The following is a 26,812-nucleotide window of genomic DNA, read 5'->3' on the forward strand; positions in this document are numbered from 1 at the left end:
TACGCAAGTCTATGACCAAAAATAAAAAAAACCCAAAACATAAAATGACTATCCTGATGAAAAGAAGAACGTGTACATCTCATGTGGTGAAGACGCAAACTGAATTTGAAATAAGGACATGCATATGGGAAGTGCACATATTTGGGGGGGTTTGGGGGGGAAAGAGTTAAATGCAGATAAAGCTCTTACTGGTGAAAATAACATTTGAATTTAATTTTATATCCAGACTATCCGGTTCACAGTCCTTTCATTCCTACTGTGGGAAAATGGGAACTGGAAAAAAAGAGTTTTCTCCCTCTTTTTTTGTTTTACTTTATAACTCTGCAATGACCTAAAGAAAATAGCAAAACAAAACTGTGTCCAGTATTTTAAAATCAGCTTTCCCTTGGGTCTCAAAACTGCATCTGTTCCATGTGCACTGAATTCAGCAGGAATACAGTGTACAAGATGAGTAAAACATCAGAGTCTGCAGTAAGAGACATCAATATATATAAAAGTAAATAGAAAGAAAAAGGCATTTAAGAGGTGAATATGTATGACTTAAAGCTACTGCTTGGTAGAGTTAACTCCTCTTTCAGTGTTTCTAGTCTGAATTTTCTAGACCATTTTTATACAGTTTATACTAGAGCTAATTGTCCCAAATACAGTTTATCATTTAGCCTATCAACTAGGGCTTTAAAGGGGCATTTCTACGTTCAGTCCGTAATCTTACCTTGTAGGCAGCTTGTCTCATAAACTGCTTTGCAGGCTGCTTCCAAATAGCAGGCACTGTAATGACCCATCTTACTTCAGTGTTTTCAAAGTCCGAGCCTCCTTGGTCACTGAGCTCCTAAATAAAAGGAAAATAGAGATGAATGCAAAATGATGGGTATCAACTTAATAAGAAAACATTATTTTCTGCTGGCTCTAGCAACAGTAACTTTCTCTTTTAAACTTTTTTCCTCTTACATCTATGCTACAAATCAGAATTATTGCCAACCTGTCAAGAATGCTTTACCGTGTCAAAAGCTGGGATTAGGGTTGATGCCTTCTCAAGGAGGCCTATAGAGAAGTTTGCTGTTTAACATGACATAGAAAAGTTACTTTTTCCAAAAACAGCTCATGCACTGCTGAATATTGCAGAACATTTATGTACATTCTTAGTTACAGTGTGGAATTTGCTCTTAGCTTGAAGAATTCACACTTACATCTTGATTAATACACAGAAAAATATTTGAGGTATCACTGATGAACATTATGTTTCACAATCTGAATTTTTCAACGAATTCTTTATACGCCACTTACCTTTAAATCAAAATTTTTACAACTCCGTTAACAAGGGAAGTTACAGTTAAACCCTTTAAAAAAAATGACTGATTGCTCCTTGAAAATTTTGCTTTAAGCAAACATTCAAGACTAGTTTAGTTCTTTTATTGTCCTTTTTTTTCCCCTTAAAAAGGGGAAAGTCTGTATTGCATTTGCAAATTAGGTGATATACTGACATGTTTTGGGAAAGGTTCCAAGTAAAATGTCATTACCATATGTCCTATCTAAATCTCCATCCAAACAGGGAAAGGTTCAGAAAGGTGAACAACAGGCCTTTAGAATGTAAAAAAATGTTTCTGCATGTGCTGTGCCAAGGTGTTGTGTTTGTTTAGCTATGCTGCAGCTCAAAAATCCACGCTAGAAAAGTAGTACCTTTATACTACACAGGGCACTAGGAACGGACAGATTATAGTCCAAAGTAACAGTTCATTTACATCACTCCTCTAATTAGTTTCAGCATGCACTCACAAATCACAGGGATTTATTTATTATCAAGAAAGGATGTAGCCCTGAACAGGCAGCACTGCAAATGTATGGGATTGTGCTCAACAGCATTCATATTCACTAAGAATCTCCCCAGACTATGCATGGGTTCAAATCCATGACTCCACAATCAACCCCAAAATCTAGTTAAATAAGTCTTTGACAAGACGTGGAATTTGAGTTGTAATGGTAGGATTGTTTCTCTGTAGCCATAAATAGACTGGGATCTCACAGAGAATAAATTAAACACATTCAAAAAAGTAGGTTTTTAACAACAAGGCTATTTTAAACAATGTCTTTGTTTAAGGAATATTCTGATTTGACCCAGCAACTACTATGCTTACATTGATGTTACAGTGGCATATTTGAAGCCAATGTGTACTTAACTTACATTTGACTGTTTACACAAGATTTAAAAATCTCAAAAACTGTTTACAGGGGACATGTATTTCACAGGAGAATACGAAAAACAGTCTTCTGACCCAAGAAGAATATTACAAGAAATGAGTATTGCAACATTTCAAATGGGAAATGGAAAATAAAATGCATTTTCCCTATCAACATCAGCCACAGTAGGAAAAAAAAAAAAAGAAAGAAAAAACCCCAGCAATATAAATGGAGGCAGTCCATCAGAACACAGTGTGAATTTACAAATTAAGCCCCTAACAAATGTCTGTCTTTTTGGTTCTCCTTAATGCTTGTTAGATTTTTCTGCATAAACATGCATTCAGGATCAAGGGAACCAAATAACAGACAACACCAAGTTGGGCAGGAGAGTTGATCTGCTTGAGGGTAGGAAGGCTCTACAGAGGGTTTGGACAGGCTGGGTCGATGGGCTGAGGCCAGTTGTATGAGGTTCAACAAGGCTGAGTGCCGGGCCCTGCACTTGGGTCACAACAACCCCACGCAGTGCTACAGGCTTGGGGAAGAGTGGCTGGAAAACTGCCTGGCGGAAAAGGACCTGTGGGCGTTGGTGGACAGCAACCAAATATGATCCAGCAGTGTGCCCAGGTGGCCAAGAAGGCCAATGGTATCCTGGCTTGTATCAGTAATAGTGTGGCCAGCAGGACTGGGGAAGTGATTGTCCCCCTGTACTCGGCACTGGTGAGGCTGCACCTCGAATACTGGGTTCAGTTTTGGGCCCCTCACTGCAAGAAAGACATTGAGGTGCTGGAGCGTGTCCAGAGAAGGACAATGAAGCTGGTGAAGGGTCTAGAGCACAAGTCTTATAAGGAGCAGCTGAGGGAATTGGGGTTGTTTAGCCTGGAGAAAAGGAGGCTCAGGGGAGACCTTATTGCTCTCTACAACTACCTGAAAGGAGGTTGTAGAGAGGTTGGTGTCAGCCTCTTCTCTCAAGTGACAAGCGATAGGATACAAAGTCAATGGCCTCAAGTTGCACCAGGGGAGGTTTAGATTGGATATTAGGAAAAATTTCTTCAGTGAAAGGGTTTTCAAGCATTGGAACAGGCTGTCCAGTGAAGTGGTTGAGTCACCATTCCTGGAGGTATTTTAAAGATGTGTAAATGTGGCACTTAGGGACATAGTTTAGTGGTGGACTTGGCAGTGTTAGGTTAAGTGTTGGACTTGATGATCTTAAAGGCCTTTTCCAACCTAAACAATTCTATGATTCTATCTCACAGCACAACATGAAATTCACCCCTGCAAAAGGTCAGCACAGGGCCAAAATACCATAGCCTAATTGCAACTCTTTGGCACACACACTACAGATTAACTGTGTAAAACAGAATAAAGGAGTGTTGCGCAAAGGTACCGGTATTGGTTTGGGTAATGGAGGCTGTATATCTGCACTGGTGCAGAATTCCATGTCGGCTAATACACTGAACCTCTCAGTGGAATCAAGTGGCCTGTACAGATCATTGCACTGGCATAATTACACTATTTCCACCAGGTTAGCCAGCTTGTACATCTCAGCAGGTCATCCTTGTACAGACTTACAGTGAGATTCAAGTCACCAAATTATAAATGAGCTTTTAATAATCTTTCTGTTACAGAATAAATCCATCTCATCCAACTTCCCTTATTTAATGAGTGAAGACAAAGTCAGGTTGGGGCAGGAGACATCAGTAGGTGCCCATCCTACTGCATTTCACAGTGTCAACTCTTTAACATGAGAGAGAACCTTTGAAGAGAGAACAATCCATCATCCCAGCAGTAGTGTAGGGAATAACAACAGGACCCAGCCTCATATTTAATTCCCGATCTTGAGCTCCTGCACTTTTAAATTTTCGTTTCAAATCAGCTTTTTTCATTAAAAAAGCAGTAGAAAATATTTAAGCTGGTAAAAAGATATTCAGAACTCTGCATCATGGTGATACACTTACTATTAGTGAATCGAGCTTCCCCTGTGCAAGGGGAAATCACTTCAGGCTATTGTGAGCTCTCCAGAATCCACAACCCCCCTAGAGTTTCTACAGCTGCCTTGCTTTGTTTACATCAAATACTACTGAGGTCAAAGCTTGACAAGGTTAGAAGTGTTAAGCTCACATTTATACCAGTTATAAATACAGAAAAATCTAGATAAGGAAGCATTACCCTACCTTTAATGCCTGTTCCTTAAAGAACTGCAGGGCATAAGCAAATATCTCAAGTGCTTTGACTTTTTTGCCATTTGCAGCTGTCAGGTCTGTCTCCATGGTAAGATTCTACATGAAAGAAAATAACTGGAAGTTCTTAAAAGGAAAAGGTAAACATTAAATTAATTCCCACTGCTTGAGGAAAGGGAATTCATCATTATTCACCTGGTTAGGAAAAAGTGACAAAATTGTTCTGAAGAGGATCTAACTCATCACTTGAGTTTCCTGGAGCATGACATCTGCTGCTTATTTTAGACTTTGTTTTTAAACACCTACCATGCCTACAGATAACTGCAGGCAGAGAGAGAAATATGGACTAAATATTGAATAATTACAATAAATGTATCTGTGTAATTAATTGTAACAAAGCTGCATATGCAAGATATCTAAATCCAAGTTGAGTTAAAAGTGTAGATTTTTGGCTTCCCACCAACACATGAAACCAGAAAACACCTCAATAAAGAAAGTACTGGCCAAATCCCAAAGACAAAAATACAATCAGTAAGAATATCGTCAGATTAACAACATGATTTGCACTTGCAGTTTTGACAATGAACTCTGGGTAAATTTTCTCCTCTGCGCTAGAGTTCAGTGTGGCTCTTATATTCCATTTCTGCTTTCTGAGTAAATTTATAGAACTAACCGACCTCATGCAGACTCCCTAGACAGCTATACATTTCAGGAAAACTAGGACATGGAGATCTAAGCAAAGCAGATATTGAACTTCTAAGATCTAGAAAGCAGGCTGGCAAAATACACTTGCCAAATGCAGTGAGAAGTGAAATGAATCATAATGTTAACTGAGGAGTTTAATTTACTCTATTTACTCTCTAAACTTAGAAATAGAGCTGCTTCACATCTAGTTGACAATCCTTAGGCAAAAATCTAGCACTGTCCACAGGAAGACAATTTGAGTAGCAAATGCACAATTATCCAAGAGAATTGGTTATTACTTACACCGGTGGTATGTAGCTTCATCTTAAACTTTTCAAAATACAACCAGTGCTTTGATTCAGTGGGATCCAAGTCATGGTAGAAATCTCTTGCTGCATACCCAAAGCTATGAAACTTCCTCTCTGGTGTTAGAAGGATAGTGGTTGGTGTCTTCTGATTGGATACGCCTGGATCTCCACCTTCCCATCGTCTATCCAACAAGTGAAACAGCTTCAGTAAGTGAAAATGTTTAAAGCAGCAGAAAAAATAGCGTATCATGAGAAAACCAATGTGGTGGCAGATTGCAGAGACTGTTTTCCCCTCCAAAGATACTGATTTCAACCCTTATAATATGAAAATCAAGTGCTTGTATTCACATCCAAGAAAAGAGGACTGTAATTTTCATTTCAGATAATTTTATAAATTTTGCAGTTAGTTGTATAATTTTTAAGGACATAATCATACTCTGGTTTTGATAAGAATACAGGTTCCCTGAAGTAAGCCATACACAATTAACAAGGAAACTGTTCTGCACTTAAATTTTCAAACCAAGCGTAAGCTTGTAATAAATATTGTACAGGAAAAAAAAAAAAAAAAATCAAGTAATTATCCAAGAACATTACTAGTGAAACCCAAATCGTCACAATGAGTGGCCTATCCAATTGTCAATCAGACTCCATGAATGCTTACTTGTACGGGATATTTTCCCCATTTTGAATTAGGGACCTGTTTAAGTCATCTGAACACCATTACAGAAAAGTCGATTAAATCCCTGTTTCTGTCACAAAATGTTCTCTGAAGCAAGACACGCCAGTTCAACCAACATCTGATCATGTGTCTAATTTCCTGGACACCTGAAACTCTGAAGGCATGTCTGCAGATGTTGAGCGCTCTGCATTGCACTCTCTACTCACCTGAAGTTAACGGATTTTGTTATTGTTTTACATGCCCAAAATGCTGTAAAAATTTTAGGCTGTCAATCCAAATGCCAAGTACCTTACAGGCACCAAAACATTTCCCTCACTACCATCCACTAAATGGTAAATAACACTATCCTATCTTATGAAGATTAACAAAGTATCTTCAGGACCTAAGAAGCACAAAAGTATTAAGGCCTAAGCAACGCAAAGCTTGTTTCACAGAATGGAGAAGGAAATAAATAAGAATATCGAATATGGGAACACCCAGCAACAGGAATCGGGGGAGGGCATGGCAGGACAACAAGGTCAGACAGTGGAAAGTTGTACCACAGAGACAGCTGTGAGCATTCTTGTTGTCTTCTCATTTCTCCATCATAAGAAAAGCAGAATGGAAGAACAAGAAACTCGCACTACTGTTCCTCCTCACCCCATGTGCAAGTACTTTCAGCATGGGAAACAAACACTTACCAGAAAGCATTTTCTTAAAAAGGCATCAGTGGAAAATCTGTTTTATGCTCTCAGACATAATCATAACACAGCTCAAACAGGAGACAAATTAATATCGTACGGGCAACTGCATTCATTATTAAACCACATGTTGATTGCTTTTTTCTAAAGATAGCAAAATACATAATATAGTACTGCCAAAGCCCTTGTTCTGAAGCACAAAAAGGTTGCCTTGTTCTGTGGTACTTATGTGACATAGGAAGATTACGTAGAAAAAAAAAAAAAAAATCTTTTTTTCCATTTCACTCTTAGAAACAGTTGAACCAATTGAAAATTAATTGACCTCCAGACCAAGGCAGACAACTGACATGGGAAACTGCAATCTAAGGGGTTAATACTTGGCAAAGTAACATGGAACAGGATCTTCTGAAGTGCTTTGAACCCTTCAGACCATTCAAATAGATCAAACAGAGCAAAATCTGTCCTTTTTTGCACCAGCAGGAGCAATGGCAGGGAATCATGTCTATGAATCTACTTCAGTGTAGAGCAATTCCACTGCTCTGCAAGCAGGAACAGCATTATGAGAAGTGGATTCCACCTTCATCCACTCAAACAAACTTTCCTAAACCTCCATAGTCCCACTGCTCAGCCTCTGAACTATTATCAGCTGGCTAAGGTTCTGCTCCAGGTCATTTCTTCTAACCTGCTGCTAGAAGTGTTCTTGGTCAACTCCAAAATCTTTGAGTAGGTGTTACAGCAAACGTATAGTTCCAATGTGAAGAAGTTGGGAACCCACAGCCCAGGAACAGAAAACACTGCCTATTTCACCAGATTGTTAAATCCCACACACCCACTGCAAGCAGAGAGGAGACAGACTGGTATCATTTTCACTTGGAATCATTAATGATTCATTCTGAGTCACTGGTGGGAAATTCCATAAATAGGACAGGGCTAATAACAATACTTCTTTATTTTTCATTATGGCTAGGCACATTTTCTCTTTCCGGAATAAGTACACTTAACGTGCAGTTTAAACTAAGACAAATGGATGCTCAGTGGTATGGGCTGAAATTTTCAAAGCCACCTAGAGAATTGAATGCTCACTCCTGATGAGTTTCTGTCGGAAACTACACATGGTAATTGCTCAGCACATTTTAAAGTTCTCAGCCTGTACTACTGTTCAGTCACAGAAAGAGCAATAAGGAAACAGAAGGGGAAGCAGAGATTTAAAAATATTCCTGTGTGACATCTTTTCCAGAGAGAAGCAGCTGCAAAGGCATGTGCACAGTAACTCCTGACTGCGACACTCTTCTCAGGAGGAGCCCTAGCCTCCCTCCAGTTAGTGGAGGTTTCTAGTCAGTAGAGCTAGGATTTCAACACCTTTGTTTGCAGTTTTCTTTCACTGTCCCAATACAGGCAAAATAATGGTAATAATGCTCTTAGGGGAAAAAAAAAAAAAAAAACTGAAATCCCTGTTAAGCGCATGGACTAATACAAGCCAGCAGTACTCTAAATGCATGTGTGGGGTATTTTCTCAAAGGAGGGTCAAAGCTAAAAATCTATTCAAGCAGAACCCAAGGTAGATTTCTGCCTAAATTCAGACATATGAGACCAGTTCCTAGGCTGATATAAAGTGGAGCATCTCAACAGAGCAGCATAGACCCATCTGTAGATCCAGATCTGACTGTATATTAAAAGTGAAAATAGAGACAAGAGGAAAGTTAGTGTGGAAAGGATCACAAGGTTATACTAAGGTTAGAGAAATGCCCTTCCTTACACATGAATCTGGCTAACAGAGCAAAGAGTGATCCGTGCAGAGTGATGAGAATTTGATCCAGAGCTGCAGTATAACAGTGAAGGACATGAAGCAGTGGGGTCATCAAAATGTAGCCAAACGCCACACTAAGAGTGTGCATGCAGAAGAAAAGCAAGCATGTGTCTGCCAAGAATTACAATCAAACAGAGAAGAGAAGGAAAAGGAAAAACACCTGAAGGTTGAAGTAAAGTTACACTGAAAAAAAAACATTCTCCCTCCTTCCGAAGACAGGCTGCAGTTTGTTTCATAATCACAGGCGTTTTTCCATTTATTTTTCTCCATTTGTGAAATACATTCAGTTTGTTGCTATTTAACCAGCAGCTAAAACATTTATAACTTCACGTAAATGCATATAAAACGCTAGGAGTTTTTCAAAACTGTAAGATCTCATGTATTCCTTTTAAAGGTGACGTTATTACCTCATTCTATCTTTCATTATGGCTCTGGCACTGCCCTGCCTGCTGAAGTGCTTGCTGAACTCACGGCCAGGCTGTTCATATGCATTTACTCACAGTCTCAAAGTATGCAGAAAATAGCACTCATCATAACATGTACTTCTACTCTGCAATGAGAGCCTGAAGGTAACCACAACTAAGAAGCCGTGGGGAACTAGCAAGAGTTGACAGGTGTGAAGTATTACCTAAAAGGGATAAAACAGTAACTAATGCTATGCAATCAAAGTGAAGTCATTCATCTACCATCTAGAAACACATGCCCAACTCCAAACACATGCTTTAGTCTACTGACATGAGTGATGCTACTCATAAATTTAAAGCCAAGTATTTGCTTAAAGAACTTTGTTAGGTCAATGCTTATTTTTTTTTTTTTAGTACTGGGCATCACAACAAATAAACACACACAGTCAAAAACATGACTGTCTTCTAAAACATAAGTAGAATCACAACTTTGCTGACACTACACTCCAAATTGGTACTAAAGCCCTGTGTGTTCACTCTCTTCCAAAGCAGGACCTGCTAAATAAACCCATCTTACCCTTCACCGAGACATTTACAGAAAAGCAGCTTTGTTAAAAGGCAGTCAGAAACCTAAATGTCTGGAAAGGATCAGCACTAAGGAGGGAAGGTGGAAAAAATGTTAGGAAGCAAAGAGGACCATGCATCACTGGTATGCTTTATTTAATGTAAACATTCTCGAGTGAGAGCGGGAAGTTACGTTTACTCTGCTAAAATATTTGTAAATTATCCTACGTGTAAGCCTCATTATATACAAAGTTTGAACCCCTTAATACCTTCTGAACTACTGAAGCCTTATTTTGATACATATACCATTCTTTTAATTGAATTTCATGATTTCATGAGTATGCATATATAAATATATATAAAAATATTATATACATCATGTCATAAGTCAGTTTCAACTATATCTTCCCCAAAACCCTTCCCTGCCAGAAATATTTGATTTATATAAAAAAAATAATTCTTGTATTAAAATATTTTGCATTGTTTGAAATACCTGTTGGAAATCTGAATACACTTCCTCCCCCCAAATATGTTCTTCCCTTCTGCTTGGAAATACACTGATTTACTGCATTTCTTTTTACATCAGTATCTCATAAAATATCTACACAGGTCTGAAATCACAATCACGCTACCATTACTGCATAAGGAAGGAAATATGGTGTTTTGAACCATAAGTAGTAAAATGTCAATTAAGATTTGGAATATACTCAGCTGGCCACACAGCACCTATGTTACAATATCCTACAGCAGGAATCCTGGTACACTGGAAGGAGAATCTAGTCTGTAATTTACTGCAGTATAGGGTGAACCCAATGGCAAAATCAGGTCCTAAGGTAAAATTTTGAGTTCAAAGCACTTAAAGGACATCCCTGGAAACAGCAGTGATTTCACATAGTAAAATTTCCACAGAGATTGTAGGAATAACACGGTATATAGGATTTAGGCTTGCTCAGGTACAGCTTCAGAGATGTCTTCCCTCATTCTGTAAGGAATTTGATTATTTGCTGTCAAAGAGAACAGCAATTGATAAACACAGGTTCTGACTTGACAACCCTGTAACCTGTCTGAGACAGCAACATGTGGCCTGTCCTTTGACTTCTAGCCTCATGCATCTTCCTGTGCCGTTCAGAGAACAATAGATGGATGAGATGCATAAAAGTCCTTGAAGCATTACTTGTCCTTACTGAAAATGGTAGGTATCTTTGCAAATGGATGGCATAATACCATTCCAAAACTTAGCTCCCTTTAGACATTATTTCAAATCATTCAGCTGAATTAGATCTCTGAAATACTTTGCAACCATATACAGGCTGAGTGCACAATCAATACTGTCTGCTGAGATTTAGAGAGCTGCATTCAGCTAGCATCCTAGCTTAGAAAAATTGCAGTATATCACACTGGACTACAGCAAGTTAGTCTTTTTGCCCTTTTGTTCTCAGTATTAGTGCTGCAAACTACACTACGTAACTGCTTTAATGGCAGCTTTGATTAGAAGAACTTCTGGGGCTGAGCTTTTCATACATACCTTTATGCCTGAAATTATCTATATCTTGGCCTTGTTACAATATAGTAATTTTAAAGATAATTTAATAAGAATTGTATAGGGTTTTAGTTATAAAAAAACCTTTTAAAAATACTATAAAACACTATAAAAATGGTTTGTAGGACAACCCTTTCAGATACCTGCCATAATAGTTTTTGCATTTGTGATGGCATTAGATGTATATTGTGTTGATTTAATCAAGAAATAAGAAAAATAAAAAACCCTACATAACAGTTTCTAAGTCTGTCCCTTACATACATATAATAAAGAACAGATTACATATCAAACCTTAATTTTCACATTCATGCCTTTTGACTGCTTATTTCCCAGTATCACTGGTTAATTATCAGAGATGTGAGTCAAATTTAATGCTAAAAAGCTTAAATCAGCCAAATGAACTACCAGTTTCTGAGTGCAAGTAACTAAGCATGATACACACAGCTGTATAGAAGCATGATTCCAGGGGACAGGCAGCTCCTGGGAAATTCCATGACCCTTAATAAATGTGTAGTTTCTCTCAATCCCTGAGACAAGAGCATCCTAACTTAATAATTACCACTGCTCCCTGAACAACTCTGAATACTCACTGATCCCTCCTTTTACTTATGTCATCTTATAAACTTAGCAAAATAACAGAGGGCATGTTCACATTGATTATTAAAGCAAATCAGAATACAGTAAGATTCAACAAAAATCTATAACCATGAGAAGGATGTACACTGTGGCAACACGAGACAAATCTAGACACTTCAGGCTCCTGCAGAAAATATCTATAGCTACTGCAGACAATTCATGTTACCATGATCGAAAACTAAATGCTGCATTGCAGCCCTTACCTCATTACATGAATACATTCTGGTTCCTTGGTGAAGCTGTAGGCGTAGCCACTGGATGTTGTGCCAAAATCAATAGCCACAACAACAAGAAATAACTGTTCTACAGCATCATCTGCATCAGAGTCCTTCTGTTAAATAGCAGAAGCAAAACAGACACTGAGTCACTGATTAGAATAACTGCAACCTGTCTTACCCGTCAGTATTTCTGCTCTCTAAGACACACTTATCTCTTCAGTGGAAATAAGGATTTCCCCAAAGCTGCATTTGTGACAAAAGTTGATACCAGAAAGCAATACATTCCAATGAAGTGGAAATTCAATATACAACTCAACATATTTGCTGAAGCCTTTTACAGATAACCTTCTGAATCAAAAGTTTCCTTCATACTGATTTTTTGGAATAGCTATTATCCTGTATCATTAAAACTTACAGCAAAACACTAGGTTATAGGTGTGATTTTTTTCTCCTTAAATTGATCATCTGAAGAATATGTGTATATCCATCAGTGTGGTATATTTGGGACTTATTTGATGGTTTGGGGAGTTAACTGTGCCATAACCTTGAACATGAGGTACTACTACCATTCAAAACTAGTAGAGACAGAACAGCCTGAAACACAGCAATAAGCTTTATATCCCATTGTAATTATTTATTTATGAGGAATTTACATAACACTTATTTTGTAAGCACTATATACATTCTTTCCTCCTGTTTGTGCTAGAATGTGGAGAGCTGTTCAGCTGCTTATAGTGAATTTGAATACTTCTCCCTGCCTTTTACCTGTAATCCTGCAATCCCTGAAGAGCACAGCCAAGGGCAACGTGGGAACTTTAACTAGAAGAGGGTGAAGGGTTCTGGCCCAAATCATAACAACGTGATATAAAGCATGAGATGAATAAACAAGGAATTGTACCACTCCCCACTATGCTGTTGCCTTACACAAATTCTACATAAAGGAGGAGTAAGTAATGAACAGCAAGGAACTACTCTTTGCATGCTGATGGTGGTTAAAATACTGACAGCTTAGCAAGACAGGAAGAGAACGAGCTGAAAACACTGGTGAAAGGGCTACGTGCTACAGGCAGGTAGAGAGCAAAGGAGGACAATACACCTGTCTGCACACACATCATTTTGGCAAAATCAGCATGGAACAGACCTGTCAACCTATTACTGTACTGGGTATGTCTGAATCCTCCACCACTACTGCTCAGCCTCTACTCTCAATAACATTGTACTACCTTTCACAGAGGAACTGCCAAATGTCCTCACTCTATGAGCAGTGTTACACCATCTTCCTCACATTATCCCTGTTATCTCCATGCCTGCTACTTCCAGTACCTTTCTATTGTACCCCTACATCTTCCAAGATCAGCCCATAGGCCTGCTACTCAAAATGGAGAAACAAGAGTAATAAGGTTTGGTCCCAAATAATGAAAGACTTGTTTGGATTCTCCTAATCAATCTTTTCAACTAGGGTGATATATTATTTATATGTCTTCCTCATAGAGTTTAAGGAGCAAATCTAACTGAAAGAGGACATAAATTCATCAGTATGACAGAAGTAAAAGTGGGAAGTTCTAGAGTATATGGAGAAAGAAGGGAATAAAAGCAAAAATTTATGAGAGAACACTCTGGAAATCCTGAAGAGGGATGTTGCACAACTCTGAACTTGATTAAGAAAGGTAAGGAAGAAATCTGACAAGGGCAGCAATGTGTTCTGAACATTATCCCTTCCAAAAATCAAGAAATACACCGTGCATATACTGTGTTACAGATGATGCAGATGACCTTAAAAACAGATGGGACTTAGTTTTAATGGGAGCTTATCAACAAAACGAGCATGACGTACAAGATTAAAACACACTACCTTTACGGGACATTTGCTTGCTTCTAAATGCTTATAGAAGTGGCTATTTTCCTTAAGAAATGAAAACAGTTCTATTTTGAGGTTCTCTCTCTGTGTGTTAGGGGAGATTCTTTTCTCTGGGAATTTGGATTTTACTGTCAAGTCTCATATATATCCTTTTTTTTTTTTTTTTTTTTAATAGAATGAGATTTTTCAGGGGCTGCCTAAACAAATCAGTGATAGAGACAGGAACAGAACTTGGGAACTGTGAGGATGAAATGAATGAGAGCTCTGTCACCAACCCCAGTGCAACCAGAATTTCACTGGAGACTATGGATAACATAAAAGGGATCACTATGTGAGGAAATGACAACTTTCTAAAGAAATTATGTCCCACTAAACAGGCAGGAGAAAGCAATGTCAATATACAGTGTATGCTAAGAGTGCACTTCTTACCACAATATGCGATGGAGACAGTGGCGTTATTCCAGGGTCTCCCAAACTTTTGGCCGGTGATGAGTAAGCAGATGTGGAAACTGCATCTGAAAGTAAACACAAGTTCTTCAGTGTCAGTAAGCAGAATGAGTAGGATAGGACAGGTTTTTTTACATACTGCTACTCTATTTTCCTGTTGTAACAAATCTGCTAAAAAAGAAAGCAAATTCCACAGCCACCGCATAAAACATAATTTTTGCCCTTACAACGTGCTAAAACACAACTGCAATTTTGATTTTAAAATATTTGTCTGACCTTCATGACTAACTTCCATTCTTTTGTTATTACATTACCATGTATAATTTTAAGTCTTCCTAAATATATTCAGAAGTCATAGTTGATACAAGCAACTTGAACACTATACACTCACATTAATGGCCTAAGATTGAAATGTATGAATGCAGAAACGAAACACAAGTTGTGAGATCAAAAGAGACAGACTCATTTTAAGAGACAAAGTGGAGATAATATCGATTTGACAATACTAAAGTTGCAATTACTCCATCATGAACCTTTATTCTGAAACTTTCCCCATACTGTCTCTGGTTTTATTCTTCAATACCCTCTGCACTGAAACATCTTGCAGCTGTTAATATTAGTGCAGGACAGAGTTCAGCTGGGAAAAAGGAAAGTTTTATTAACAAATCAAAGAAATATTTCTACCCTGCATACAATAGTGAAATTTCATTTAAAGGAACATACCAAATGAGTGACAAATGCGTAACACACTATTTGTATTTTTCCTTCTTGTATTTACCCTGTTGATGATTGAAAAGGAAATGGCTTGTTAAAATAATTAAGAACTGACGACTCAGATGGATTCATATATAATATATTCTCTTATGAAGACCGCAATAGTTTATCAAAATGGAATGTAGAAAAGGTACCACACACTCTGTCCACGGTCATACCCCCCTGCCCCTAAATTTCATCCTTGAGTTTACTGAATTATCTTCTGTAGAATACGAACTAATTAGAAGTTAAGCAGAATTATTTAATATGTCTCTAAATAACCATACTCAATATTAAATTATACATTTCAACATATTTTTATCACCTACTTGGATGTACCACACAATAAAATGCATATTTATGCCTAGCACGTAATTCCTAGACATGAATGACAAGTCAGAGCATTTATTCTAAGATGACACAGAAGCTGCTCTCCAAGAACAGACCTTAGAACTACTTAATGAAGAATCCTGTTTCTCCTGGTAATCAAATATGTGTTGTTTCCCAGGGAAGATGCAAAAACTCTGCAGTAGGTGACTATTAGATAATCTGCTGAAAGAAAAATAATCTTCCTCCAAGTCTTAATATTGCTCCTGTAACAACATCTATCTGTGTTCAAGTTGTAATACACATGTTCAGCCTGATCTTCAGAAGCATTTGGAGAAGCAAAATATTCACATTTCCTATACAAGTTCTTCAAGAATATGTTATGTTACTTCTTTTATGGCAAAGTACAAAAAGCCACAGGCCGAATGTGACAAGCACAGAATCTGCTCGGCTTGTTAAGATATATTTGGATCAGATGCTGTTATCAGACTCCTTTGTACAATTTCTTCCTCTTTTCAAAACAGATTAATTTTTGTACCATCAACATGGCATTTTTCATAAAATTGAAGAACAATATTTCAGCACAGGAAAAAAAAAGAATTAGTAACAAAATATGTTCCTTGCACCCTGCTGTTTGTTCCTGACTGGATCTGAACCAATACTTCCTGAGCGGACCAGGACATGGCAATACTGACTTAACATCTTTGGAAACTGGTACATTTCCCCCACTTAGGATGCAGGCTTTGAAGCACAAAAACGTAGACATCAAATCCCTATCTATGTGTTTTCAGTGTTTCTCTTTGTTACTAATTCTTTTTGTTACCTGTTTCAGCACTCATGTTTCAGCAATCTGTTTTCCAGCCTGTCTTCAGTTATGAGCCTGGGTGTACCTTGAGAAGTTATTTATAGCTCTACATGCAACTCAAAAAATCCTGTGTGACAGTATACACATTTTTTGTCTCTCAGAGAGCAGTGATTAAATAACCAATGCAATATTCATATCCAACGCAACTGTGCTAACTTGGGCGGTGGTCTATCAAGAATTTATTCAACCCAATTAACTTGTGATAATCAAGAAGTCTAAAATGTATACAAGGACACTCACTGCATCCACAAGTATAAAAATATTTGCTAACAAAAAAATGTTAAGCAGAGATCAGAGATCTGTCTTAGCCACCCATAAAAAAATACTGCTTAAAACAGAAAACAGACTTAGATATTTTCATTGAAAATCTTTAAAATAAATTGTCCATTTCACTTTCAGAATGCTCTTGAAAACTTATGCATAAAGGCTGGATTTGTGGAAGGGCTAACTTCTAATTCTCATCAACTGTTCAACTCTGCTGGCACATTAAACTCTTGGTGATCTATCAATATATTTTGACCAGACAAAAAAAATTCCTTCCACGTCCACGACCATTCTGTACTATATTCATGGCTGCTCCTGCAAATACCCAGCTAAACAAAATAATTCTGCAATGATTCTTAAATGTCACCAGCCTAGACTTTTGTTGGATCAAGAGAGGAAAATTGTGGAAGGCAATGCTGCAACCTCTAAAGTAGCAAACTAAAAATTTTAACCAAAATGTACCGTTACAGTGATTTTGTTGAGTTGCTATCATGTTGGCACAAGCAACAGTTGCATTACATTGCAACCCATTTCATGGGACTACTAACTAATGATGTGCAACACTTGGAGCAGCCACAATTGTTATATTCCAACCCAGCTGTTAAAGCAGGCCCTGACACTATCAGAGAGTTTGCAGAGCTAAAAAATGAGTAAGCGCAGTTCAGAATACTGGGAACCTAAAAAACTTTATCTGAGCAGTTGGCAGTTACAGAAAATGGCTTGGAAGCCAGTCACTCTGGATTTAATACCAAGAGTTCTTCTAACAAGTAGTGAAACAGTTGTTAAAAAGCAAATGAAATTAAGAAATTTGTAATATTATACTATCTACCCTATATAAACTGAAAGGTCTTAAAATAGATGTGTCCCTGTGGGAGCTTTAATACTTTGTTGAGTTTGTATTTGCTTGGGGAAAAAACGTGCATGTGTCACTATTTTTACAACTGTGTTCTGAACAGCAGTAAATGCACGGATATTCCAGGATATTTAAAATCTCTTATTTCTGAAGGACTGTGATTGGTTGATCTGAAAAAAAAAACAAAAAACAAAAAACAAAAATTGCATCTGTTCCAAGCCAGAGAATGGGAAAAGAATTGCAAGGAACCTGATTTGCAATCATGCAACAGAAAAAAGATGCCTAGACTTTGAGTAAATTCCTCTTCTTAACAATTTAAAAAGATGTCCTGGATAGTATCATGGTATTCAGATAAGTTCTTAAAAGCAGGATGACTTATTAATGCTTCTGTAATGAAAAAACACCACCAAGTAGTGTCCCACATAGCTCAAGTTCCAGCTTTATCTCCCATGTTTACTAAGGATCTCTGTGTCAAACTACATACCAAGAAAAAAAATATAGCTAAACAGCATGCGTTAAATAAACATTTAATTCTTGACAATTTGCACACCAAAATAAATGGAAGAATCTGATTTAGAATCCAAATTATTCAAACACACCAATATTTAAAATAAACACTTTCTAAATATGATGCAAACTTCTTGAATACAAATTCTTTAATTTATTTATGAAAGAATAATATGAACATTTACCTGAAATATGACTGTGTATGTTTGGATAATTTAACTGTGTATAGAATGAATGTGACCACATCATTACAATTTCTGACTTTAGTCCTAACCTAAGCAATTGCCAAAGAACACCTTGTGCATTTTCAAGGTGACCAGAAAACAAAGGGAAAATAAAGACAACTCATTTTCAGCATTTTTTTTTTAACATTCAAAAGGTCCTATCTGATTTGCAAATCCCCAAACGATTACAGAATTGGTGAAATTAGGAGATCAGCAGATACTGTATTAATAATGAATCATGTCCATTATCATATTAGCTGCAATTGCTGGTTTAGCAGATTTAATTTAAAGTATTCTTTCTTTTCATCTAAACACACACAAGGGTTTATTTTCTGTAGTTTCCTGCAACAGCTAATCAGTTTAGCTTTTTCTGGTTTTCCGTAAATGATCAGCCACATTCCAGGTTTCAACAAAATGCAAGAAAGCTGATGACAAAATGCAATGAAGGATTAACCTTTAAGTGTCACAGAACACAGAGTAAAAGCAAAGTCCAGAGCATTTATAAGAACTTAGCTGATGCAGTGTGAACATTTCACTGATGGCATGTTCAGCTGAATCTGATTTTATCATAGATATAGAGAGCAGGACAAGCTCCTTATTTAATTTGACAGATCGGTTAATGGCAGCTGATATCTTCAGCTATTCTCAATATTTGGGAGCCCCTGCCATGCATTCCTTTTCAGGATAAGTAAGTTTTTGTGAACCACTGAAAGTAATCAGACATGGACCACTACAGTCCCAGATAATCCGTTTTAAGACAGCAGGCTTAAACCTGCTTTAAGAAAGATGACTGCTAAACCTTGCAGTCACAAGTCACTAAGGTGGTATTAAAACAAAAATTTTTTTCAGCAGCTACACAAAATCTTCTCTTTTCTATCAAATTCAGCTTTTATTTAATATTTAACTATATATAATACAGCTACACCAGGTATCAGCAAAATTTTCTGCTTCACATAATAGGGAAACCGTTAATTTCAACGGCGAAGTGACATGGCATCGCAATGGATTCTCTGCTATCAGAAGGTTCCCTGCAACCCAAGTAACATAGACAACAGATAAGCTAAAGTTTTTGCAGGCACACGTTGTCTCTAAGTACGAGTTTAACACAAGTAAAAGCAGGAATCCAGGAAGTGGGATATGCTGCTCAACGCCATAAAGCACAAAAATGCAGTCAGGTCAGGGAAGGGGGGAAATTTCTGACTGTCTCATGTCACCAGTTTATCATATAGAAAAGAAAAAACTTTAAAAAACAAAACAACACAAAAAAACCCACCACCCAACAAAACAAAAAGGCATCAAGCCATAAGTCTGCCATCAGAAACTCCAACACGGACCTTTTCAGACACATTTTGCAGTACTTAAGAGTCATGCCTACAGAAGAGAAGGTTTGGCCAGGAACAGACCTTCACAGACCTCACTTCCAAGTGATGGTGAAAGGGACCCATCGTGGTCTGGATCTCCTACAGCTCTTTTGCAAACATGAAAACAGGCAGCATCACTAGGAAATCACCTCTCTGCAGGAACATGCCTGAACACTAGTGCGTATGTTATACCCCGGTCAACGTATCTGAAATCATTTCTATTTCTCTCCTGTCAGAATGGTCAGAAACCCAACACTTGCTAATTAAACTCTTCTCATGATTTTCTGAATCCACGATAGGATCAATACTATTCCCTATTTCAGATACTTCTAGCATTTTAAGTGCTTTCACAACCCATAATGTACAAAGCGATGAATTCCATACATCATGCAGATCTGAGACTCTAGCTGAGCTTGAAGACCCACTGGAAAGACCTCGATACCACACCCTTTTCCAGGCTCTCCCAAACTCCCAACAGAACGCCTGCAGTACACCACCCTGCCTCAAAAGGAAAGCTGCAGTAATGTTTTTCGATTTGTGTAATGCATATCCGCTGTTCCATATGCCCAATCCCTTCAGCCTCTCATTTGTAGGCTGATGAATCAGATGCACGGGGTAACTCAGGATGCATTAGACCTACTAAAAATGCCACTATTGCAGCTAATCTTTATGGGTCCAATAAATTCAAGTTAAATGAATTTACCGTGCACATACTGATCATTTTCACAGATCAAACACTTGCACATACCCGATGGCCATTTTTCTGCAATTTCCAGCCATCCAGTTAGTGTGAGTGACTGCTATATGTAGCTATGATCTCAGTCAGGTTGATGGTCATATCAAAATCTTTGCAATATTCTTCATTTTCCATTCAGGAAATATCTTTGGATTAAAAAAAAAAAAAAATATATATATATATATGTACTGAGTGAAATATGGGTATAGGGTAGCCATCAGGCAATAAAGAAAGGAATTAAAAACATCATTTCTCATTCAAAACATTGTATATCATCTTGAGCAAAGCTTGCTAATGATGCTTGCACAACAGGAAAGGAAGGGTTTACCATATTGCTATTAGCTGGCAACTGCTGCATTGATGAAGAAAGCCTTATTCAGCTTTTTCTATCACTGAGATTTTGCTTTGCATTAAGCACAAAATGTCACAGCTTCCAAATGTAAGATGACAACCTAGAGCATTTTACTGCAAATACAAAGATGGCCTTTGAAAATAATTATAGAACAACAAAAAAAGAGACGGAGAGAAGCAAATACAAAAAAACCCACTTAAAATACTCTTAAGCATAATAAAAAGATTCTGTATTTCATATCAGAAGTAAGAACCTTCTGTTTCTACTGAAACCAATGAGACCACTGCTATTACCATCAATGGAATCAGAGTTCTTTGTTTTAAAACGCCAGTAGGCATCCAGCTGGTTTGTTGAAGATTGCAATATACTTCCTTTCTATGAATACAGCCATAGCCAATCTCTGATACAAATCCAAGTTTCCTGATACCCTTTCATAACAATCGGTCACTCAAAGGACTGGTATTCATCGCATTGATACCAATTAGAGCACAGTGATTTCCTAAGTAAAAAATCTCCCAATTCTTTGGATAAAATGCTAAAAATAAGACATGTTCCTCATTACAACTTTGACCTTTTTCATTTAAGCCTTTACATTGCCTCCCATCATGATTATAGTTTGACTGGAGGAATTACTTTGCCACTATGCTATCAAGCTTTCTAAGATAATTTAAGTTTTTAACATTATTGTTAAGAGTATCAAAAAAGCACCCCAGGTTCATCCCATCACTCACTTTGTGGATAAAGGGAAACCAAAAGACACTACCTATTTTCTGTGAACTCAAGATGAAAGAAACACACAAGAACTTACAATAACCTTCTGAAAATGCCACAGGGGTTACATTCACCTTTCCTCTTTTGACAGGTTAAACTATTTTACCTAGATTTGATCTGATCTCGCTAATGCTTGGTAAACTGGACTAGAACAGGACTATCACACTCCCTTGCACACTTCAAAGCTGGGTCTGTAAAGCCTCAGCCAGGTCCTTATCAATAGCTAAGTCTGGCCTTAAAGCTGCCTTAAACTCAAACCCATTAACCATCCACACTGTAAGGTCTTAAATCCAGCTCCACCTTGAATGACCTGAGAGCTTTCCAGCTTTTGTGGTCAGTCAGCTCCCTCTTCTCTTCCAGTCCGGATGTGGTTCCCACTTGCTCAGAACCTGCTCACACTCCAGAGCCTGGGGGTTGGGGAACTTGTCAGCAGCGCCTTGCAGTGATCACTCTCTTCCTAGATTCCTGCTCTTCCTCACCCATGTACTGCTGCTAGGAGAGACAAAACTGATCCTGGTTTACATGTCAGAGAGGGCAGACTGCATGTTTTGATAAAGGTGGGTTAATATCAGATTTTGCAGCTCAAAGTGGTAGAAGACAACTCTCCAGGGTCTTTCTAAATATTCTACAGATATAGTTCTGTAATAGTCACCTTTAATACGCACTAGCTAACCTTCTCTTCCTTCAACAAGCTCTTCTATGAACTTGCTTCCTTCAGGCTTCCTCTCACTATTTGCCTCTGTGCAAGCATTGTTTTCCTATATGTCTCACCTCCTCCCTCCTTGCTCCCAAACAGAAAGATACAAGAAACAGAAAACAAAACACAGATGTATAGAACCTAGGTTCTGTGAAGATATCCTCCTAGAAAAGGTTTCCTGCTGCTTCTCCTCCATCATCATGTCTGTCACCTATCTCATCTATGTGGCTCACTGCAAGGTTGTCAGGAATGGCCCTAATAAGATTATGCTCTAATTCCCAAGACCACACTCATAAAACAGAACATTTGTGATGCTAATCACTTTTTGGGGGAAAAAACACCATTTACCAGCTGAGGGTGGGCTAGTTGGCTGCTTTTTGTTCTTAAAAAGCATGATCAAAAGGTTAGAGAGTTATAAAATCCCTGTTTTACTGCAATCCTATTTAAGAACCATCTCAAGACACAATTGCATCCTGAAAACAATGCAATTGATTTACCTTTCTAGATCAAGATATTCAAAGGAATATTATGCAAAGACTGAACAAGAATTACTGTTCAGCTTTTCCAGACCACGCATTCAGCACACAGGAATAAGAACATTTTTGAGGGTATTTGTTTACTTAGAAGGCAAGAAGGTTATTTACGTATCAAGCATTCCTAGATTCACAAAGTATCTTGCAATGCATCAAGCTGGATGAATGCAGTGACTCGTTTTTCTTAAAACATGAATTGGAAAAAATACTTGAAAATGTTTATCTGCTTCATTTTGACAATCTTCAGGAATGCCAAACATGATTCACACATTTGCAGAGTCTTGACAACAGAAAACAAACCTCTCTCCCTCCCCCTATAAAAAAAAAAACAAAAAAACAAAAAAACAAAAACAACCAAAAAAACACACACCAAAGAGGGAGACAGGGTAAAAAGAATAGCCAAACTAGAATAACCATTACTTCTCACAGCAGTCAGTATGAGTGATGCTATGCATAAATCCCTTGATATTCTTCAAGGCTGTTAAAACCGATTTTGATCAAACATGGGAAAATAAGAGAATATTAGCTGTTGCAAAACTTCAAAAACTGGTATCACATCTGACAATTCATTAGCAAAGTCTTCTGTGAATCCACAGTCCACGGCTATTGATTTAGTTTCTGAGTGACACTTTATAGCTAAATCAAAAGTTTGTATTTCTTTATTCTTTTTATTTTACAATCTTGAAAACAGACCAGCTATCAGGCTTAAAGGAAAATACCTTATGAGGAGAGAAGCCACAGACAGAAGAAAGTACATGTTTAGGGTTTGTAGAGCAGATCACAAAACCATGCAGCCATCAAACAAAATCCATTTCCAGAGGTTTTTATACTAGCACTCGTCAGGCTTACAATCAAGTGCCATGACTGTGCATAGACAGCACAGAGACCAACACCAACCAGCCAGATAGCCAGCTGAAAAGCTACACTGTCACCATGACAAGCCTGCAGAGCAGTTCCTATGGCTAAAATCATAAGGAGACATAGCTGAGTAAGCAATAAAGCTACTACAAAAGGTTGATTTTTGAATGCAGCAGTTCCATAATGACAATACTGAAAGCTTTTGTAAATGGCATGCCCTGCCATTCTGATTACAGCATGTGCTCTACTAAGGTATCCATGGAAACTTGAGAAAGAGATGTTAAATTTGTTGGATCTGTTTGGCACCAGGGAATGGGGCTAGTTGCCAGTCAGCCTAGTATAACCGCAGGTATTTGATCTTTAAGCATGGAGAAGGCATCAAGAGTCCTCAAACGATGATGAAGTCCACAAGAACAAGTTGTCACAGGAATGCACTGCTCAAACAATGGCAAGGTTGCAAGGACATACTAAAGACAGTGTGATTTTAATGTTCTTATTATCTCTTAACAGAGAAAAATCACCCAATCGCTGTAAGGAGGAGAGAGACACCCAAAGACTCACTCTTCAGACTTCACAGGGAACAGGAAAAAAGAAAGTGTGAATACAAACACAGAGCCTCGCAAGGAAAGGCTGTGTGAGTCAGGTGGACATGGAGTGCTCTGGACTGTAAAACCCTTCGTGAGAAACTGCTTCAACCCTAGAGAGAGGTCCTGAACAGCACTAAGAACGTAAGATGTATCCAGAAATGGACAAATCGAAGCAGGGTTCCCAGATTATTCCCTATGGGAGAAGAAAGTAGCATAAGGAGAATAATTTATCTCTGCCTCCTTCTCCAAGGAAACTAGCGCAGGTTGGGTAGGCTCCTGCAATAGAGACGGTTTTTCTTCAGAGAGAGTAAGTGAATAAACTCCCCCAGATGACATGAAATTGCCATTACGAAACTCCATTCACATACACACTTCTTTCTCGACTCTGATAACAATTACTAGAAATCTCTCTCAATATTCCTCAGAAACTGCGTCTGCAGAGCACAGCCCGAGAGTGTTGACTCAAGCACTGAGGAACTACTGACAGAAGAAACAGCTATAAGAAAAGCCCTCTCCAGGTCTCTTGTTCTTGTAAATTAAGATGCCTTTAGAACTGATCCATGTGCCCAGAGCCCTGCAAATCAATCACGACAGAGCTACTGATTTGGGCTAGCAAGCACCAAATGACTCTCACACACGACCAGATCACAGCAGCGTGCCAATGACGAGGCACACCAATGCAGCTCATAAATCTGCTCTCTGATGTCCTTGACACACCCTGATGCAGACCTGAGTAAGGACATTTAGTCAAGCCCTTAGTAGAGAACAAAGGCTTCCCAGCCTGAATGCTGGCCTCCACAGTCTGAGTATCTTCGTTTATTTATTTACTTACTTTATTAAAACTGACTGCATTTTCCTTTTCACTTACATGAAAACCTTTCTCAAATCCCTCTGAGACAGACTTTGAAGGAATTTCCTGTTTTAATACCGATTACTTACACACTTCACCACTGCGATCCTAATTTTAAAACACTGCAAAGTCACTGCTTTAGTAGTAGTTATGGCAAAATTTTAAACTTATATTTGTTTATTTTAAATGCATATCACTATGTTTCTTAACAGCACAGCACATGGGCCATAGCTGACATATTTTGAGTAATGAGAGCTGTGGAATGTTCTTTTTAGATCAAAAATGTGCCTGGTCACTGAGAAGAGGCCGTTTCAATTTAATGACCCAGGAGCCAGGACACTTGTCACAGTGAAGAAGATGAAGTCTGCAGGTACATCCCAGGCATTTCAGATCACTGAGGTTCATACTCGGCAGCAGCATTCCCTCAGCGCAGCACCAACATCTGTGACCTTACATCACCAAACAGCTGCACACTCTTCAGTAAAACATCTGTGAAGCGAGCGTTACAGTCACGACTGATGGACTTCAGAGCTCATTCCTGAACCAGATTCCAAGTCCTTCCGGTACCTCTCTCTTTCACCATTGGAGAAATACAGCTGAACAAGCCTGCGTGATAGTGATGCAACCTGGCGTTTCACCCATTTCTGTTTTCAACTAGCAAGGCTGTTTAATAGAAAAGTGACAAGTGCTGTACAGAAGCTGAATAAGTAAGCAACTGAAGTCGTTTATGGACAGACAAAATACTCTAAAGATTTCACTAAGCTGCATATGGAAACTGTCAGCATCTACTTAAAAACATTAAAAAAAGAACAGACTGCCCAAAAAGGTCATGTTGCTTCATAGCTAATTAAGGTCATGACTGTTCTTGTTCTCCTACTCAGAAGTAGCATCAACTGAGTGCATTGTTGTTTATTCCTTTCACATTTTCCCTTATTCTTTACTGAAAGCAAGCACAGCTTTTTTAAACACCCAAGAAAGCAAATTTGCTCCTTCACAATACCTACAGACTAAGACAGTCTTAGAAAAGTTTCTAAAACCATAAATGGTGCCAAACACTTGTGAAATCCCATCTGACACATCATCAAAAGGCAGATGTTTGTTCAGGTACAGAAAATGGAGGTGATAGGATCCTTTGGACGCTATTGTTTTAAAAGTAAAAGTATATTTTAAAGATTTTTTTTTTAAAGAAAGGGATGGTTGGTTAGTGCAATTATAGATAGAATAAGCAAAATCATAGTAGATGACAGCAGCAAAAAGGGAACTAATCACCCAGAACAGGTTAGAAGAATAAGGAACTGGAAATTTTAAAATATTTGACCACACCTGTAGCTTTAAAAGAAAAAAAAATCCAGACTTAATTGCAACAGCAGATATGACATCCAGAAGGGGCCTCAAAAATTTCAACAGCATTCCCATGAAAGTGGGAGAAGTTGACCACGGCAGGTCACATCAACTCAACGAAAAAAAAAAAGCATTTGGCAGAAGAGAGCACAAGATGAGACACCAGTCAACTCACATATAACCCCCACCACCAGTGACACTGTCAGAAAGTGAAATATATACTAAACCTTGACATTTACATGCAGGGATCAGGTCTTTTGTATCTGCAGCAGCATTCTGCTCTTCCTGCCAAGGACTGGCCTCCCAAGGGCTGCTCTAACTTGAGCCGACACCCGAGGCCGCAGCACCTCTTCCAGCTCCTGGTGACATTTTTTTGGTGATATATTTGAGAGACATCCTGGTCACTCTCTCTAGACTAGGATAAAGTCCCCTTACACCATACATGCATCAGCTAAATCAGCCTCTGGATAGAACAGAGCTCTTGGGGCCTCACTAGCTGACTATGGCTTTGGGGAAATATTGCAGGTACAGAGCAGGGCAGCTCTGCTGAACACCAACTGCTGTCCCAGAGGGAATGAACTAAATATTCAGGTTAAAAGCTTATATGGTGACAGTACCATAAAGGAAAACTTGTCAGCTGAATCACCGTCACCCAATTATGAGCCAATGGCTTTAAAAATGCCAGAAGTCAGTATAATTAGAAGCTTTACATGCAACAGCTCCTGAGCCTGAACAATTTAATCCAGGCTCCTACTA

The 26,812-nt window shown here is 38.2% G+C and overlaps 1 protein-coding gene across 1 annotated transcript in view; it reads right to left on the reverse strand.

Moving 5' to 3' along the window:
- The window catches only part of HSPA12A (heat shock protein family A (Hsp70) member 12A), a 62,234-nt gene that overhangs the window by 33,403 nt on the left and 2,019 nt on the right, over positions 1–26,812 (reverse strand). Inside the window, exons 2-6 of the mRNA XM_074875369.1 lie at positions 14,160–14,245; positions 11,858–11,985; positions 5,340–5,526; positions 4,347–4,451; positions 713–829 (exon numbers count right to left, since the gene is read on the reverse strand). Of these exons, the coding sequence (XP_074731470.1) occupies positions 713–829; positions 4,347–4,451; positions 5,340–5,526; positions 11,858–11,985; positions 14,160–14,245 (623 nt within the window). The remainder of the gene's footprint in view (positions 1–712; positions 830–4,346; positions 4,452–5,339; positions 5,527–11,857; positions 11,986–14,159; positions 14,246–26,812) is intronic.

Source organism: Strix uralensis, chromosome 7 (assembly GCF_047716275.1).
Source record: "Strix uralensis isolate ZFMK-TIS-50842 chromosome 7, bStrUra1, whole genome shotgun sequence".
NCBI classification, from domain to species: domain Eukaryota; kingdom Metazoa; phylum Chordata; class Aves; order Strigiformes; family Strigidae; genus Strix; species Strix uralensis.